The 17271-nt window shown below is 42.8% G+C and overlaps 1 protein-coding gene and 1 long non-coding RNA gene across 4 annotated transcripts in view; both read right to left on the reverse strand.

Moving 5' to 3' along the window:
- The window catches only part of TSPAN5 (tetraspanin 5), an 86512-nt gene extending 72532 nt beyond the window's left edge, over window positions 1-13980 (reverse strand). For 2 of the 3 annotated variants that reach the window (XM_067297543.1, XM_067297542.1), the window contains exon 1: window positions 13487-13980. In XM_067297543.1, the coding sequence (XP_067153644.1) occupies window positions 13487-13567 (81 nt within the window). In that variant the 5' untranslated portion in view covers window positions 13568-13980. Of the gene's footprint in view, window positions 1-9455; window positions 9547-13486 lie in introns of all 3 variants that reach the window. The other variant, XM_067297544.1, reaches the window with a different exon arrangement.
- LOC106491947 (uncharacterized) lies at window positions 1415-3979 on the reverse strand. The gene is made up of 3 exons (XR_001293858.2): window positions 3830-3979; window positions 3530-3718; window positions 1415-2203 (listed from the first exon to the last, which is right to left on the reverse strand). It is a non-coding gene; the product is annotated as an uncharacterized lncRNA (long non-coding RNA).
- Window positions 13981-17271: the final 3291 nt, after the last annotated feature.

The following is a 17271-nucleotide window of genomic DNA, read 5'->3' on the forward strand; positions in this document are numbered from 1 at the left end:
GCATTTAAGTAGACATTTTTCCATTTCCTCTATCAATCACTGAAGCATAACACACAAATATAACCAGTCCAATATGTTCGGTTTGCATTCAACTATAAACTGATTTACAGGCTTGATTTATATGCATAGCTTCTTTTATACTTTGTTTACAGAAATTCTTTTATCTGCCACACCAGCTTACTCAGTAAGACACCACTAGTAATAGCTGGATGTATTTCATGCAGAAGCCATTATCTTTAGCCTAAGATGTTGTTAAAGTTCAGAAGCCATTACTAAAGTGTGGTGATTTCTTATGTGGCTAATGGTAGACCACATGAGTAGCAGTACTTAACAGATAGGGATTAGTAGCATCCATTGGACACAGATTTATCATTAAGTTGCTGCTATTAATATGTGCCTAGCAGAAGCAGGACTCGGTACTCAAAATGATACAGTACTATGAACCACTAGTTACAAAAAGCACCAGCAGCTACCAGCAGCTACCAGCTTGCTGTCCAGATGAGTGGGAAGGCACATGGCTTTCCACAGCTGATCAGTCAGCACTAGTTTCTCTAAGCTCTTTCATACGAGCACACCACTACTATAAAAACAGAGAGAAAACAATCAGCTGTGGATGAGCCCTGCATGCTTCAGCAACTAAATTATCTCAGTGCCAGAAGTATTTGATTCACATGTAGCTCCTATTATTCAGGGAAAGCATTCGTTTAAAGGTCCAAAATTGTCAGATAGGGTACTGCTGAGACACAGGCCAGCAGACGTGCTGCCTGAGAGGCTCCGTTGTTCTTGGCCATTGCCTCTTGGTTGGACTGCAGAGTATCACCCTTTTTGTCAGCTCTTAGCTCTTTAGATGGACTGAAGTAATGACTCTAGCTCTTTTGAAAGTCTTTCCAGTGTTTTGTTTTGGCATGTCATTGGGTGTCCCCCTCCCCCTTTTTTAAGACATCGCTTGAAAACCAAGGGCCTAATTATGCAGCTGTCACCAAGTGATTCCCACTGAAGTCAACAGGAGCTGCTCCTAGCTCATATGCAGAGACCTGTAACAAGGCCCCAGGTATTTACAGTGCTGAAAGCCTTTGTGCTCTATACCCTAAGCGGATGGAGACAAGCTATGCAGGAGGTTCATTCAAAATTAATACATCAGTAAGTGGATGAGAGAGAGGGAAGGCACTTAATAATTGATCCACGGTTTGTTTTCTGTGAATTCTGAAATGTCTTTATGTACACATTTGTTTTGGTTTGTGTGTTTATTTTTTAAAGCTAGAGAGTTTTTAAACTAGAATAAAGTTCTATTAAGAAAATGGAATGGAATAATGAGTGAGAGCACCCTAAGTGGCACTTAGATATCAATAACTACAAAAAGATATCTACCCAGCAGGCAACATGGAGAGATGGAATAGAAAATGAGGCAGTTTATTCATTCAGTCAAAATATGACAACCTTAAGACTTTTAGAAGGTTCCATTCTCAAAGTAAAATACCTCCTGTTCTTTGAACAAGACACAGTATATTCCATGCCCCTACCCTTCCACAGAAAAGTTGCAAGTTTCTCTTCTCACCATCAGCAAATACATTTATACAGAAGTCCAATCCCACCCCATAATGGAGACAAAGTCCACCCTTCCACCTGATCAGCTCCTCCAAACTCAAGCTAGGAGTCTAATCCTGCTTGCATGAACAGCTTTGACAGCACAGCTACTCCAAAATTGCTCTACATCACTCTGGCTTTGTAAGCACAGTCTGCAGTCATTTTAGGAATAGGTTACACTGGCAGATTGGCACAAGATAGTCATTTAGCATAAATGTGAATCTGACCCCAATGCACTCTGGAGATTTACATAAATAGCAGTACTTTCTCTGACAGGTCTCCAAAAATACAAAAATGTCACACCAACTCTCAACTTAAAATATGCAGGACTTTCCAGTATACTTCTAAAAAGTATAGCAGCAGCAACCACCACCACCCTCATTTCATTCCACTCCTGCACGCCAACCTCAAGTAACATTGAGACCCTGAGCTTCAGAGCAGCAAGCTCTGGTTCAAAAGGAGTTCACAGTAGGTCCCTCATTTTGAGCTATGGTTCAAAAAGAAGTCACAGGAGATCCCTCAAGTCTTTGCTGACTATGTCAGTCTTTAACATAGTTCCATCAATTCCACCTCACCATGGCTCTACGTGTCCTACATGGCTCATTCCTGCAGCAATTATCTGTGAAGCAAAAATGTGAAATTCATTACACCAGAGACAGATCTGCATGTACAGTTTTGATATTAATCGGCCTCACAACTGGACATATCAACTAAAAAAGTATCATCTATGCAGGTATTATTTGGGAGATCTTGCATTAACACTGAGGAGGCTGGCTGTTTCAAAAGGAGATGCTTACACATCCCATTGAAAAAAGGCACATGCTGTTTATGGAGTAAAGCTGTTTGTCAAGTAGGAACAAGGGCCTTAGAAAAGTGTACAAAAAAAGCTGCTGATGATCATTACTCCTCCTTGCCACTCTCCTGCAGAGGGGTGGCAAAACTCCAGTGACAGAGTCAACAAGCTGCACCTGTACAAAGCCTGCTCAGAGCATTGCAGTGTATGCACAGAGGTGGCTGCGGGCAAACTGAGAGTACAGAACTCAGGCTGGGCTTTCAATTTCAGACCAAAGGAGTAAAAACAGGCACAGACAAAGTTAGACACAAAAAGGTCTACTTTGGGGAATGCTACAGAGAGAACAGCCTCTTATTGCAAACTCGAGTAGAGCACAAACTGAAAGGAGGGCAAAAATAACAAGAATCAGGTATTTAGAAGAGACATGGTAGTTTATCCAGGCAGTAATCATCTGCCATTGATTAAAAACACAAGTAACAGTGGAGTTGCATCTATCACTGCTGTCATTTACTAAGGATGACATTTAAAATATACGTGAAATACTGGGTGAGAAATCCTAGCTACATACAAGGCTCTGAGGTTGAGAAAGACAAAGGCAAAAGCTGCTGTTGCTCACAGCTGCCCATTTACCTCCACCAGATGTTAGCACTCCTACAGGAACAACTAGTAGGGATAAGGAGATGGGAGATCTCCTTATGGAGAGATATTGGGGGCGGGAGGGGGGAATAGGAGAGCACCTCCAACAGAAGACAGGCATGGTCAGATGGGAACAGCAACGCCTTCAATTCCTTAACTAAATGATATTGCAACAGTGGCAAGAACCCTTCATTAACAGTCTCATCAAAATTGGGATTTGTTTTATTTCCTGTGCAAAGCTATTAACTACATCAGCTCAGGAACTGCTTCCTCTGCCACAGGGATGAGAGGGGTTTAGGAAAAGGGAAGGAGAAGACCAGAGGGTAGCCAGGACGTAAGCCATGTGCAATGTAATTGGCTTGTGTTGATGAGTCAAACACACTAGTTACTAGCACAGAAAAGATTCTGCATGATAAAAATTTGATTCAGATGCCACTCTGAACCTTTAGGCTATCCATGCAGGGGTTTTGCCTGTTTTCAAAACAACAGGACACTAAGAGGAGTGAGAAGACTTACATGGAAAAGATAACTTTTTAAACCACAGTCAGTCCTGCTTAGCTGAAGTGGGAACACCATTAGTGACACTGCTAAATCTTGCACCAGCAGCAGAACAGTGGAATACAGTCAGAGGAAGATCAGTGCAAAATGACCTTCTTTCCATGTAATAGCAGTTAGATGGGTTTCCAGACTCTCCAAGTGCTGCTTCTAGGCATATAAGTCAATGAGAACTTATGCTGTAGCAAGTAAGGAATTAAAAATTGTGTGTGTATTTATATAAATACACACACGAATGAAAATCTCTAAATGTTTACTAACCACTGTTTGCAACGAAGCCATTAAAAGGATACTCAGGGATCGATAATCATGGCAAACACCCTTTGCTCTGCAGAAGATTTGCCACTTCTTCCGGAAGACCACTCCAATGGAGCATTTTATTACGGAGGGTGGTATGGTGTTTGGAACATGTATGGGAAGAAAAAGAAACCAGAGAGGTAGATGATGGAGTGGTGCACTTAACGTTCAGAGTAAGCACACATTACAAGAAGCTTGGTAGAAAAAGCAGTGCTAGTCTTTCTCCAACATCATGGAGCAATTAGGAGAAAACAGAAAATAGCCATAAGTCTTCCTAAAGTAGAGGAGGATCAAAGTGCACTGGAGGAGCATCCTAAGCAGCACGTATGTCTATGTAACAGTCCTCACTGGACTGAGCTGAGCATTAATAAAGCATCATGTCTGATGTCTCTGCGTATTCCACAGTTCAAAACCACTTAGCTTATTGGAGTTGAAACAGGCTGCACTTGCATAATCTCTTTAATAGAGGGAAAGAAGGAGGTGGTCCTACCACCTTCCCATACTTGACTCTTGCAGCTAAACAGCAAGCTGATAGGAACTGACCCCAACAAGACACAGTTCCCAGTCAGATTTGGTTACTGACTGGTTTAAGCCCATTCACAGGTCAGCTGTACTAACATTTGGTTCTGCAGTCTTGCACCAGCTCCAGCTGTTTGCCGCCCCCTGCTCTCATGCTGACACTAGAATTTGCAAGGCAACGCAGCAAAACCAGTTGTGAAGAAACTACCCTAACCAAAGAAGGAAGTGGCCCAGCTATGGAAACAGGTCCTCTCAGCCATTAAGAGCAAAAAAAAAAAAAAAGGGGTTAGACTATTAAGAAAGCATCAAAACTTCACATCCCCCTGGATGCCCAGAGAAAGACAAAAACAAGAGGATGTTGGTTATATTAAGCAATATTGATAAGAACTAGATTTTAGTCATTTATTAACTGTAATCATAAATACATTTATAAGTATATACAAACATTCTTTCTACCTAAATCATATGGCTGAATTTTCACATAGAAACAAATGATATAACTCCTCAGATAACAGGCTTCCTAATTTTAAAGACTGCTGTTCTTCCCTTTTACCATAATTATTATTGGACTGACTCTGAATTCACATGTACTTCTTTAGACTCATATCCAGGTAAACTGGCAATCAGTAAGAGAGCTTCTATGAAATTCTCTTTTACCCACAGAAGAAGGGAGCCCTTCCAGTTGTATATTTCCGTGGTGAAAAATAGTTTAAAAAAAATCCTTACTTTGTGCACAGCAGAGCACCTCAGTATACTCCCAGTTGAGTTTGGCCAAGAAGAGTTGCCAACCCTCATGTATCTTCCTAATTAGCCAGGAGGACTCAATTTTTGCAATTGCTCTCTTTTCTAAATCCTGTCCTCTAGCCTGAAACACTGTAACCACGTGACATTGCGAAGAGCATACTATGCAAACTTAAGAAGGATTTCTCCTGAGGTGTCATACCACTGATGTGAGCATGGTATGATGCAACAAGACTTCTGCCGTACATTATCTGTGATCTTTTATCTCAGTGTCTCTGCTTTTATATACAAAACATTTACAGCACATAGCAGGAAACCCCTTCCAGCTCTTTTTACCACAGCTGGTGGGAAAACAGAAGACAAGAAGAGATGCAACTCAGCAAGAGGGAAGCGTGGAGAACCTACTCTCAGAAAGCTCAATGTACTCCCAGGGGACACGTACATAAAACAAAGGTGTCCAGACTGGCCGACAGGGAGAACCTGTGATGCAGGCTACAACAAAATGACCAATACTAGATGGGTATGCTAGCAGTGACACCCTGCACCACGCTGCTGCTTCTTTCCTTTGGGGAGAGAACTTGGTTGAAAGAGTCTGCCCTCTTGACACAGAAAAAGCGAGCCCTGACATAAAACAATGCTCCATGTCACAGAAAATTTGACCTAAATGAAAGTGAGTTAAGCTGGACTCCAACTAAACAGAAGCCTTTAATGCTAGGAAATGCCCAGTAGGCTGAATTATTGCAAGTATCCTTGCAATCTCACTATTTCTATCATATTCATTACCCTGCACAAGCTACTGGGCCTATGACAAAAGATATTCACAGGTTTTAACTCACTAACAATATATTCAGCAAAAACAAAAGACAAGAAGCCTCTATGAACTTCAAGTATTTCATATATCTAAAGGCATCCAACCTCCCTTTAGTTCTTTCAGTACAATACTACAAAGAAGCACCAAACACCCTTAGGCATAATTTTACTTGCCTGTTGAGAGAGAGGAGAACATATTTAGGCAGAAGTTCCTGCAATCCTTTGATTTTCATACAAGTAGTTTTGCTGTTGATAAAACAAGAAGGCAAGAGGTATGGAGTAGGTACACAAATGCATTTTCATAATATGTACTTGCCTCATTGCAAAAAGAAGAAAAAATCCTCTACCACCATATATCAAGAACTTTGCTTGAAATGATTTTCAATATTATTTGATGTAATGGAGCCTTCACTAGGAGCAGAGGGATTTTCAAAGCCTGGAAGAGGCATATTGATTTTTCCCAGTTCTGCGGGAAATTGACAGTTCATAAGATCCTCCATGTGTGCTGAAATACTTATTCTAAATGCTGTCCAGAGGAAAGTGACTGAAAGTTGAAACACTAGCCAAAAAATGTGTGATGTGGAGATTGATGTGTATTAAAAATAAATAAATAAAAACCACTGCTGTTACTCACCTCATTTATCTTATACAGCTAAAGGAGTCGGATCTGACTGTTTTTAGCACCCTCACAAGCCAGGCCATCTGGAGGTTATATGAGATCACACTGAGTCAGAGTTTGATACCAAATCAAGCCCCCCTGGCTTTCTTTAAGCCTCAGCGTGTTTGTGACATTTAAAAATACGGACATAAAGAAAGGGCTGGACTGCTGCAGATCTCTGTGCTTTACACAGGGCAGTGATCCAACAGTGACACCCACCCACACTGACCCTTACGCCTGTACAAAGTCCTACTGAAATCAGTGGAAATCTATTCCCATGATGATCCATGACAGAGGCATTTTTTTTGGCAGTAGTGGCAAAAGAATCATAAAAATGGGATTTTTTCCAAACTCACAGAATAGAACAATGGAAAAGAAATAATTAGGCCTCAAACAAGCAAAGAACAATCTGTGTTTCCTGAACTTTCTGCTGTAGGACAGTAATGGAGCACAATTCAGTAAATCAGTAAAAAAGAATAACCGTTCTTCATTTAATTCATTCTGTATTGCATTGCAACAATGTTTTCATATTTTTTAGTGAGAAAAGATAGAAACTTGTGCAAAACTACAAATTCACTGGGAAATGCTAGCTAGTGAAGAAGTCAGCTATTTAAAAAAGTTTAAAAAAATACATTACTATATTGGAAGGCACTTTCATGGTTAATGTTGACAGTCACTTCAGGGTCATCACTAATAGAGCTTTGTTACCACATGAGCTGTTCAGCTCCTCGCTCTTGCCTATACCAATAAAACAATTACAGTCCTATTGACAGGCCACTACCCATTCATTTGAGAGGCGTGCCGCGTATTTTGGGCAATGCAAAGTAAAAAGACCAGTTCTACCCTGTAGCATTATACTTTAAGACTGGCATTCCCTACCTGGCAGTCTGGACACCTTTGTTTTATGTACGTGTCCCCTGGGAGTACATTGAGCTTTCTTTGGGTTAAAAATTATTCTCTTACCTCCAGTTTTAATTGGAACCAAAACATAACATCTAAAATGTTTAGAGCATATATTCATGGGTTACTGGCCTTGGTTAATGGAGTACAAACTGTTAAAGTATTTGGACTGAATATTTAATGACACATCAGCTGCTTGCTCCAAATTTTAAGTTGTAGCCTCAATGACAAATATATTTTTTAAGGCATTTTCAGCAAGAAATATATTTGTAGGAATGAGGTCTGGAACAAAATATCCTACAAATGTTGTTTCACTAACTGCAAGCTCAAGTTTTTTTTCCCTTACTAATCATCAATCACTTGTGTCCTTACAGAGTTTAAGGAATAAAGAAAATAAAGCTTGCTAAGGAGTACTTCAGAATTATTGTAATCTATGGAACTAGGTCGTTGCAAATGTTCTTTAAGAAGAGAGTATATACTAATTTTCAAGTTCTCCTCCACTGAATATAAGAGTTCCTTACATCATTCTTCTTCCCACTCCCCACGTAGAGAGGAAAAAAAAAAATTCCATTTGAAAATTACCCTATATCTATTGAACTACTTACTACCAAATTAAGGTAGTATGCATGCTTTCATAATCCAGTGCTACAGAACATGAATCTATTGCCTTTATTATGAAAACATTATCAAGACGCAACAAGGTAGACAGGACTAGGACCACAATGATATGTATTTATATATATAAAATATTCACAGTTTCACTCACAGAAGTAGTCTATAAAGGTTGGGAGTGCCTATACTCAGGCTCCTGTTGACACGCATGAGCACTTCTCTGATCAGGACTCTAAAGATTCCAGACTTATTCTTGAAACTCTGAAATAGCGAGTTTCACTTGGTGGCACAGCTGTGCTAGTACAATCATGGTGGGAAAACAGTAAATATATTTACCAAATTCATAATACTTCTCTTCTCCTGTGAGTAAGCTGCATTTGATAGTTCCAATAATACTAATTTGACACATGTTGAAATCCAACATGAGAAGTTGTGGAATTAATCGCAATTATTTTTTTCTAGCACTTAGTCTTTTCCCCTTACACTTGTTCAAACTTTTATAAACTAGAAACATGAAATAGTTTAAAACAATAAAATATTTATAAATACCTAGTTTTGGGAAAACAAATACTTCAGAGGAAGGAAACAGCTTCATCCATGCTCCCCATCTATTTCTTTGCGCATAACCGATGCTACAGACTACTACAATGTTATGGGGAAGGCAGGGGAAGGAAAGGAAAATTTTATTCAAAGAATGACCTCTACAAATATGAAACAAAGCCACTGGAGCCAGCACAGTTACTCTAGTTTCATATGCCTTTAAAAAATTGGGGCTCTGTCTGCTGAAACAGACACTGAGGAATTCAGGAATCCCAAGCTCACAGTGTATCTAGTTCATTAATATGTACTATGTACATCACCACCTTTTAATGTTACAAAACAGTTGTCCGTTTTCTCTGAGACAAGCATTGTTCTGTTTGTGGCAGAACCCCTTGTGAAATGCTCTCCAAGCTATCTCAGTGCTATTAAAAAACTAAAAAAATAGATACTCTGAATCATAAAGGGGGCAGGGGAAGTGATCAGAATGTCTTTTCACTTCCACTGGAAGGATATCTTCCCAAAGTAATTTTTTTTAAAGACCAAATGTTACCCAATGCATTTGAGAATTGCACAGAACAAGTCTCACAACAACAATTTCTATTTTCATTTATTTAACAGTGGCAAGGGAAAAATTATATAACCAAAACTTCCTTTTCGGATATCTGAAAACCAGCTGCCATTGGAAAATGATTTTCTGTCCCTTTGAGAGCAAACTATCAACAACGTACAAAATTCAACAAACAGTATATTTGTTGTCCCTCCCTCAAAGGTCAGTGCACTTTTCCAACACTTTTCCCATAACATACTTACATAACCTTATTCAGTTTTCTTTCTGATATCTTCCTGTAATTCAGAAGACTATTTAGACTCCCATATGGTTACCATCAAAACCAGCAGATGCCTAGCAAATTAAAACACAAATTATGACTGGTAATATGCTGATGCATCATAATTGCAGCATACCTCACAACTTAAAGTGAATCAAGACAAAGCAAAAGCTTTTGTCTGAGGTGTCCATGTATTCTATACATGTTTCGTACTAGCTTAGAGTCAGAGGAATCAAGTTTAGTTTAACTCTGAATTTAAATCTACAGTATTTATTCATAGTTTCCATCAACTACAGCAAAGGACAGAGAGGGACTTGGAACATTTATTCCTGGAACCGTAAGTCAGCTCAAAACTGTTTTGCAAAAAAGAGAAGAGGAAAGAAGGGGAAATGGTTCTTGCCTTTCGGGAAGCATAGTGGCTTACTTTTACATTTGCATTATACCTTTGACATCATTCTACATGGAAGTCTAAAAGAAGGGGTGGGGAGGTGTGAGTTTGCTTTTTTAGCTACAGAAAACTGTTTTCCAATACCTTATAGTATGCATTCAGCTGTCATCTAAAGCAGAGTACATTACAGTTTACCTAGACAAAGACATAAGGGCTCATTAAAAACAAAAACACACACACACACACACACAAACCACAGACTATTCCACCAGCCTAGAAGGGTAGCGAACATCATTTGAGGCGCTTTCATACAGACGCTATGCTAGTCAAGTTAAAGCACAGGCATGTGCCCTAATGAACAATAAGCAGGAGAGCGACAGCTGAGCAAATGAAAGAAACACAATATCAAGTTCTAACTCTTTGTTTAAATTCATTTGTGCCTATTTGGTCTCAGTACCTAAATCTTACTTTGGAGAAAGGCTATCTGTGCAAGTGTCAAACAGGCACCCTCTTCCATAAGAGCATTACATGATAGACAACTTATTTTATGAGATTGTACTTTCAGCATGCTTCCCAACTTCAATTCTGGATTTCAAAAAAAGAAGAAAAAAAAAAGAAAGCTTGCAAATATATCTAGAATACTAATTATGCACAAACTCAGAGGAAAACATTCTCTTCTATAACAGTATGAAATACATACAGCTGGACAAGAACACATTATCTGAGGTGAAAGACTAAGAATTCTCTCCTAAAGAGCATAACGTCACCTTTAGTTAAAACTAAAGATATAGTACTAGAGTGCAACTTTCACGTATTTATTATTTTAACAATTCAGTTGTGTTTCTTTATGGAAAAAAAATGAGACTAGCAAAAAAACGAAAAATTAGCAGAAAAATTTGACAATTTATGTCATCTGTATTCCAGGAGATATAAAGCATCCAATTTTTTTCTAATATCTTCAGTTTAAATAGCATGTACAGTCAATCCCAATATAATTTCAGTAGGTTTATAATATTCTTCTACTCAAGGCATGGACAATTTTCTTCTCAGAACCATTAATCTTCCAACTTGGTTCCATTCATTTTTAAGTCCGTTGTTTTATGATGCAGAATAGAAAATATTTTTCTGTTTGTTTATATTAAAATTTTTAAATAATGTGTTAAAACCAACATAAAATAAAGCCTGGGCAGAAGTTTTAACAAAGGTGTACTATATATCTAAGTGTCTGCAAGATCCCTGGAAGAGATGATGGGGTTAATGCAATGACCTCTTTACCATTTCAATCTATTTACAATGACTTACACTAGTGGCTATTTTTGATTATCACTCTCTGTGCAAAGCCAACCAAACTTGCATTTGTATTTACAGCTTTTCTGGCCCAGTTTCATGACAGAATATTGAACAGTTTGCTATGAATTCAATAAAAACAACTTTAAAATGTATTCTGTAAGAGTCAGTGCCTACATTTTCACTCCAACTCATGAGAGACATGGTAATAAATGCAGGCTTTCTCATAAAAGATAACAATATTCTGAAGAAATGACTGAATGAGACAACAGTAACTCTGAACTCTTATAATGTGCTTTTTGTTCGTGGATCTCAAGAAGTTTAGCCAAGGACACAAATGAGATGATTAGCCTTTTGCAAAACAGGAAATCTGTAAGCAAGGGCCACACAACAAGCAAATGGCAGAGTGGGCGATATACTCAGGTCTTCAGATCACCACTCCAGCAGTCTGAAGCCGTGTGGTCTAGCAAGATATCCTTTAACCCGTTCAGTTACAACGGCAGAACATCTGCCATCATGCAAAAGCTGCACTGTGCAAGCCTCAACAGCACATGAAGAAGAAAGTGACTGGCCACAAAATACCTAAAGCATACTGCTTCCCCACTTCCACCATCCACACAGTCAGTCTTCAGAGAATAAAGTGTTTATGTATATTTTATCATTATCTCCTTCCTTTAGTCCAAAGACATGGCACACAAGTCTTCCTCACACTACTCATTTCCCGTTGAAAAAACATCTGTGTTCACAGCACCATCCACTCACTCGTGGGAATCAAAACAAAAAACAGGCAGGTGAAGAAAACCATGGCAAACTTGACCATTAAAAATCGAGCAGATAATACAACAAGAACAGCTACTACAGGGTCAGAATAAAGTTTGCAATAGCTCATCACCATAGGTTTATTTCTTCTGCCAAATAAACATTGAAATCAAGGTCTGCGACTGTACCCAATTTCACTCTAGTAGTTTAACTTTCTTGATTAAAGAAAGATATTTAATTATAAAAGTGTCACTAATCAAAACTGTCCTCTTCCAGAACACCCTCACCAGACATCTTTACTTTCCAGGAACGCAGAAACAAGGTTAGCAATGAACACTTGTGAGCCACATAACCATCTTCCTCTATTTTCAGCAGGATGATAAGGGTAATCACAACCTCAGTACTGGCATGAAGGTTTCTCTCCTTCCCTCTTCACCACCATCATCCATAGCAAAATTGTTTCCAGCTGACCTTTATTGGCCAAAGACAACAATAAACCAAATCTGTACTCAACTTGCTTTCAAAGCCCTCAAAACACATCCACCCCACCTGGGTTTGCGCACATTTGTCATTGCTAAATGGCACATCTCGTTGGAAGAGTGGCTTGTACATGTAAGTGCCTTCCTCCAGCTCTAACACCATATACACAGCAGAAACTCAGTCATTTACACCTGTGGGAGAACACTCACCCCCTCCCTCGAGTTTGGAAAAATGCAACAAAAACCTCTTGCTTCTCTTTCAAGCCCCACAGATAGGGAAGATGCTAGAAACACTACTATATGCAGGCTACATTTCGCTACGCAGCTCTGCCCAGTGCTGGAATGGTGCAACAAGACCCTGCGCAGGCAGGAGACCGAGCAGCGCAGCCCAGAACCCCTGCGAAAGCCCAGCCGAGCCTCCCGCGGGCTCCTGCTTTGGGGGGGGGGGGGGGGGAAGGTGCTGGCCCCCGCCTCCTCCATCCGACCACTGCTGCTACTGCTGCCCCGGGGCAATAGCTAATCAGCAGGAGCCCGCGGCACGCGCACACGCGTCACTGTGTGATCACCCCCCCCTCCAAAACGGGGCTGCTCAGGCAACTTGAGCTTTTTTTTTTTTATTATTATTATTTTTTTTTTTACTACGAAGACACACACAGATCAATTCATCCTCCAAGGCCTGGGTGTCTGGCTGCTCCCTCCCTCACCGCAAAGGAGAACAGAGGGAAGGGGGGGGGGGGAGAAAAAGAGGGGGAAAAAGAGAAAAACCCTCTTCACACCTACAACAAAAGCAATTAGGAGGGCCGGAAGGGAAGAGGAATAGTCAGTTCGGCGAAGGTGCAGGAATGCACCGCACAAACTTGCCGGAGGAAGGGCTCCGGGCGGGGGGCGGCCGCGGCGGGGGGGGGGGGGGGGGGTGCTCCCGCGCAACGGCCGCGCAGGGCCCGGGCTCCGCTTTTCCACCCCCCTCCGCGCTCGCCGCCGGTCATGCCCAGCCCGGGAGCGGCGGGGAGGCTGCGGCGGGGGAAGGAGAAGGAGGAGGAAAATGGGGGGCGAGGGGGAAAGAAAGAAGGGAGGAAGGCGCCGTGCGAGCGGCCCACTTACCCAGAAAATGACATTGAAGCCAAATATGAAATATTTGATGCAACAACTGACTTCAGGCCCCTTGTAATGCTTCCCGGACATCCTCTGCGCTCATGAAGACACTTTGCTCGCAGCCAGGGTGAGAAGCAAAGGTGGGGGGCGGAGGGAAAACGAAAAAAAAAAAGGGAAGAAAAAAATGAAATACCCCAAAAGAGGGGGGGGGGCTGGGAGCGGCGCGGCGGGCAGGGCTCACGCCGCGGGGAGATGCGGCAGCAGCGGCGCGGCGGCGGCAGGTCGGCTCCGACTTGCCGGGCGCCGAGGATGGCCGGCGAGCAGCTCCCACCTCCTCCTCCTCCTCCTTTCCCGCATGGAGGAGGCCGCGGCCACTCGCAGCCCGAGGCGGGGAGCGGCAGGGAGAGAGGGAGAGAGCCGGCGGGGCGCAGGCACGGGGCTCGCCGCCGCCACAGCCCGGCGCTGCCCTGGCGGAGCCGCCGGGCGCCCCGAGCCCTCGCGCACAACGCTCCTTCCCCCGCCCCGCCCCCACAGCGCCAACGGCCGCCGCCGCCGCCACGGCCCCGCCCCGCGGGTGGGGACAGCCCCGCCACTCGCGGCCGCCGTCGCCTGATTGGCAGCGCGCCGCGCCAATCCGACCCGGCGGCCGCCCGCCTCGGGCGCCCCGGGAGGCGGGGCGGGGGCGGCTCTGCGGCGCGCGCCCCCCCATCACTACCACCGCCACCATCACCTTCTCCTGCCCCCGCCAGGTGCCCCCGCCGCGGAGTGCCCGGCCAGGTCGTTGGGCCGCGGGTGGCTGGGGTCGCCTCGAAACGCCGGGGACTGACGGCGAAGGGGGGGGGGGCTGTGCCCGGCGGCCTTTGTCTGCGGCGGCGCGGGCGGGGGGCGGCCTGGCCGCTGCCTCCGTTACGTAACGGGGGGCGGCGGGCCCCTGCGCGGCCGTTGGGGCGGCCCCGGCGGAGGGAGTGTGGGGCTGCTCGCCGAGCCCGACCCGGGCGGGTGCAGGGGAGCCGGCGGGGGGGGGATCGGCGTTGGGGCAGCACTGAGGTAAATGCAGTCGGTTTTCTAAAAAATGCCAGTAAAAAGTAATGGTAACCGGCGAGCCCGTGCCGCCTTCTTTTCCTTTTTTTTTTTTTTCTTTAAGGGATGTGTAAGTACATATCTAAGGGTTGAGGCGACCGTGCTGCTCCTCCCTCCGCAGGGTCGCCCCTGGGGTGCCGGGCCGGGGGCTCGCTGCCTGCGGTGGCCGGGGCTGAACCGGGGCAGCGGGGAGAAACAGGCGGGCAGCCGGCAGGGGGGACCCGGGCGGGGGGACCGCGGGCAGGGCGCCTCGCGGGGTAGCCGGGTGGCGCGGTGTCGGGTTGGCTTTGGTAGCGAGCAGGAGCAAGCCCGGGATGGCACCGGGCGGTCGCTCGGGAGGAATGGCTTCGTGTCAGCTCCCACCGGGGTCTGTACGCACTGTGCACGCAGGGACCCGTGAACGACTATTTCACGATGTTTTCTGGAGTTTGCTTGAAAGGAACAGACTTTGAATTTATACTGAACCTGTAAAGTTGCGCAGCTTAGTTATATTCACATGCTATTTGGCGTTCAGGGTCCGCACAACCTGGAATTAACCCGCCTGCCCTTTCTTTGCTGAGGGATTTTGTTTCAGTGTTTCAAGTCTTCAGAGTTTCCTGGTCCAGCCGTCCAGCTTCCAAAAGAAGGAAGTCTTCTTTCCGATGGTAAATTACGTCTCCAATTTCCATTTCTACAAGGATGCGAGATAACACGCTTCAACAGTATAATTTTGTTAGAACTACGAAAGATAGTCCTTGGTGCAAGATCACTTTGTGTTGGTTCTGGGGCCTTGAACATGAGTCTTTTTCTGACAGAGAAAGAAACATTTCTCTGTCGAGGTTCTTAGATGTTTGGAATGTTAGAAAAAGCATCTGCTGAAAATTGATTCATGAAAAGAGAATAAGCAACATAATTAACTCTGAATGATATGATAATGTAACATACACCTATGCAACTTAACTATGCCTCTATATTTTACCATCTATTATCCCCGTGTATATTGTCAGAGGAGTATTGTTAACACTATCTTTGTGAGACCATCCATAGGAAAAAAAAACAGAAAAGAGCGAACAATTAATAACGCATAGTTTCTGTACCAAAAAGTAAAAGCATATCGCCACTTACAGTATGGCAGGGTAATAGTGTATTATAGTAAGGTGCTGTTTTTACAAGTGATTTCAAATATTGATGACAACCTGTACAAACATTTAGTAAATTACTGTCACAACACCCTACTAATACCACATGTTGGCACCCTTTAGCATTTTTAATGCTTCCCAGGCAACAGGAAAATAACATAGAATAATATTTATCACAATTCATTCAATAACAGTCTCCAATAATTTATTTATCCATCCATTCATTCCCAATCAACAACTCAACTTTGAAGAAAAAGATGCAACCTACCTCAATTATAGCATTATATTACATGACTTCATTTGTGTTCTCAATCTAAAACAGCATTATTAGTGACAAAAAGCATTTCACATTGTCCCACCATCTGATCAGTTTAAGACAAATTTAGGACTTCTGGAGTTAATGCTTAGACTGCTCACTTGAAGAGGGTCCTGACCACAGAACCCTGATCTTTTTAATTCACTTTGTGTATACAGCTCCTGTTCAGCCTCAAAAATGAGCAGCCAGGCAGCAAAGGCAGGAGAAGAGCTTTGATGCAGGTAATTGATCTTTCCGAGTGCCAGCTGGAGCATAGTTCTCTGCACCTGCAGTGGCCTTTTGGGTTTACAATCACATTTTGTCTCCTATCCCAAACAAACAGGAATAAAAAAAAGAAGATCCTTTGGCTTTGTGCCGTCGCTTGTGGATCACTACTTGCATGCTTTGGCCACCTATATCTGGAAGCCAAGCGAGCTGATTGTGGCAGCACTGTAAATTCATTGTTAGTTATCAGTCAACGCTGTGCTCCAGCGTGACATTTTGGCACAAAAGCCTGAGGCAATGCTGAGCAGGAGTGAGTAGATAATACTACCTTCCCTTGCAATATTGGTGAGACAGTTACTCAAGTACGGTTACTTTATAATTCGTATGACTAGTCACAGGAGTACTGATGAACAATATTTAATGATAAATGTTTCTAGTAGCATAGTGCTTCCTAATACTAGACAATGTATTGATTTACTACTGACTCAGGAGGAAAAGTTCCATCTGAATGATTAAATCTACCTATAAGATCTAGATTTCAACAGAGTTCTTCCAATCAAAGATGGACCAAGTCCAACACTAGTAAGTGCAGGAAGTTCGAGAAGTTCATATCTTAAAAGGGACATTGTTGCAGACTCTGAAATTCTTACTACCCACTGAGTAAAGAGCTCTTGTCCCAATACCTCAATTTGATCTTCTCTCAGATCCAGTACTTCTGTCTTTATGTCAAATCCTGTTTTTTGATCTATGAATTCTTTGACGTTTTCCAGGGAAAAAGAAATGCAAGTCTGAGTGACTCAAGATGAGAAGTGGCTAAGTAGTGTATTGAAGACTGTAGCTCCATGAGCCATCATCGTATTGCTAATCTCAACACATGCCACATTGAGTGAGATAGAGTTGCAGTCCAAGAAAAGTTCAATGGCTGTGTCCCTGAGTCTAGTTATCTCCTGAACACTACTGTTTTAGTTGAAATTCATATGATAGCAATACTTTTTTTTTCACAAGGAAGCAATAGAGCTTTCTGCTCTATAGCTAAACATAATGATATTTATGAAGTCAGAGATACTATCTACCTC

This window comes from Apteryx mantelli, chromosome 5 (assembly GCF_036417845.1).
Source record: "Apteryx mantelli isolate bAptMan1 chromosome 5, bAptMan1.hap1, whole genome shotgun sequence".
NCBI classification, from domain to species: Eukaryota; Metazoa; Chordata; class Aves; order Apterygiformes; family Apterygidae; genus Apteryx; species Apteryx mantelli.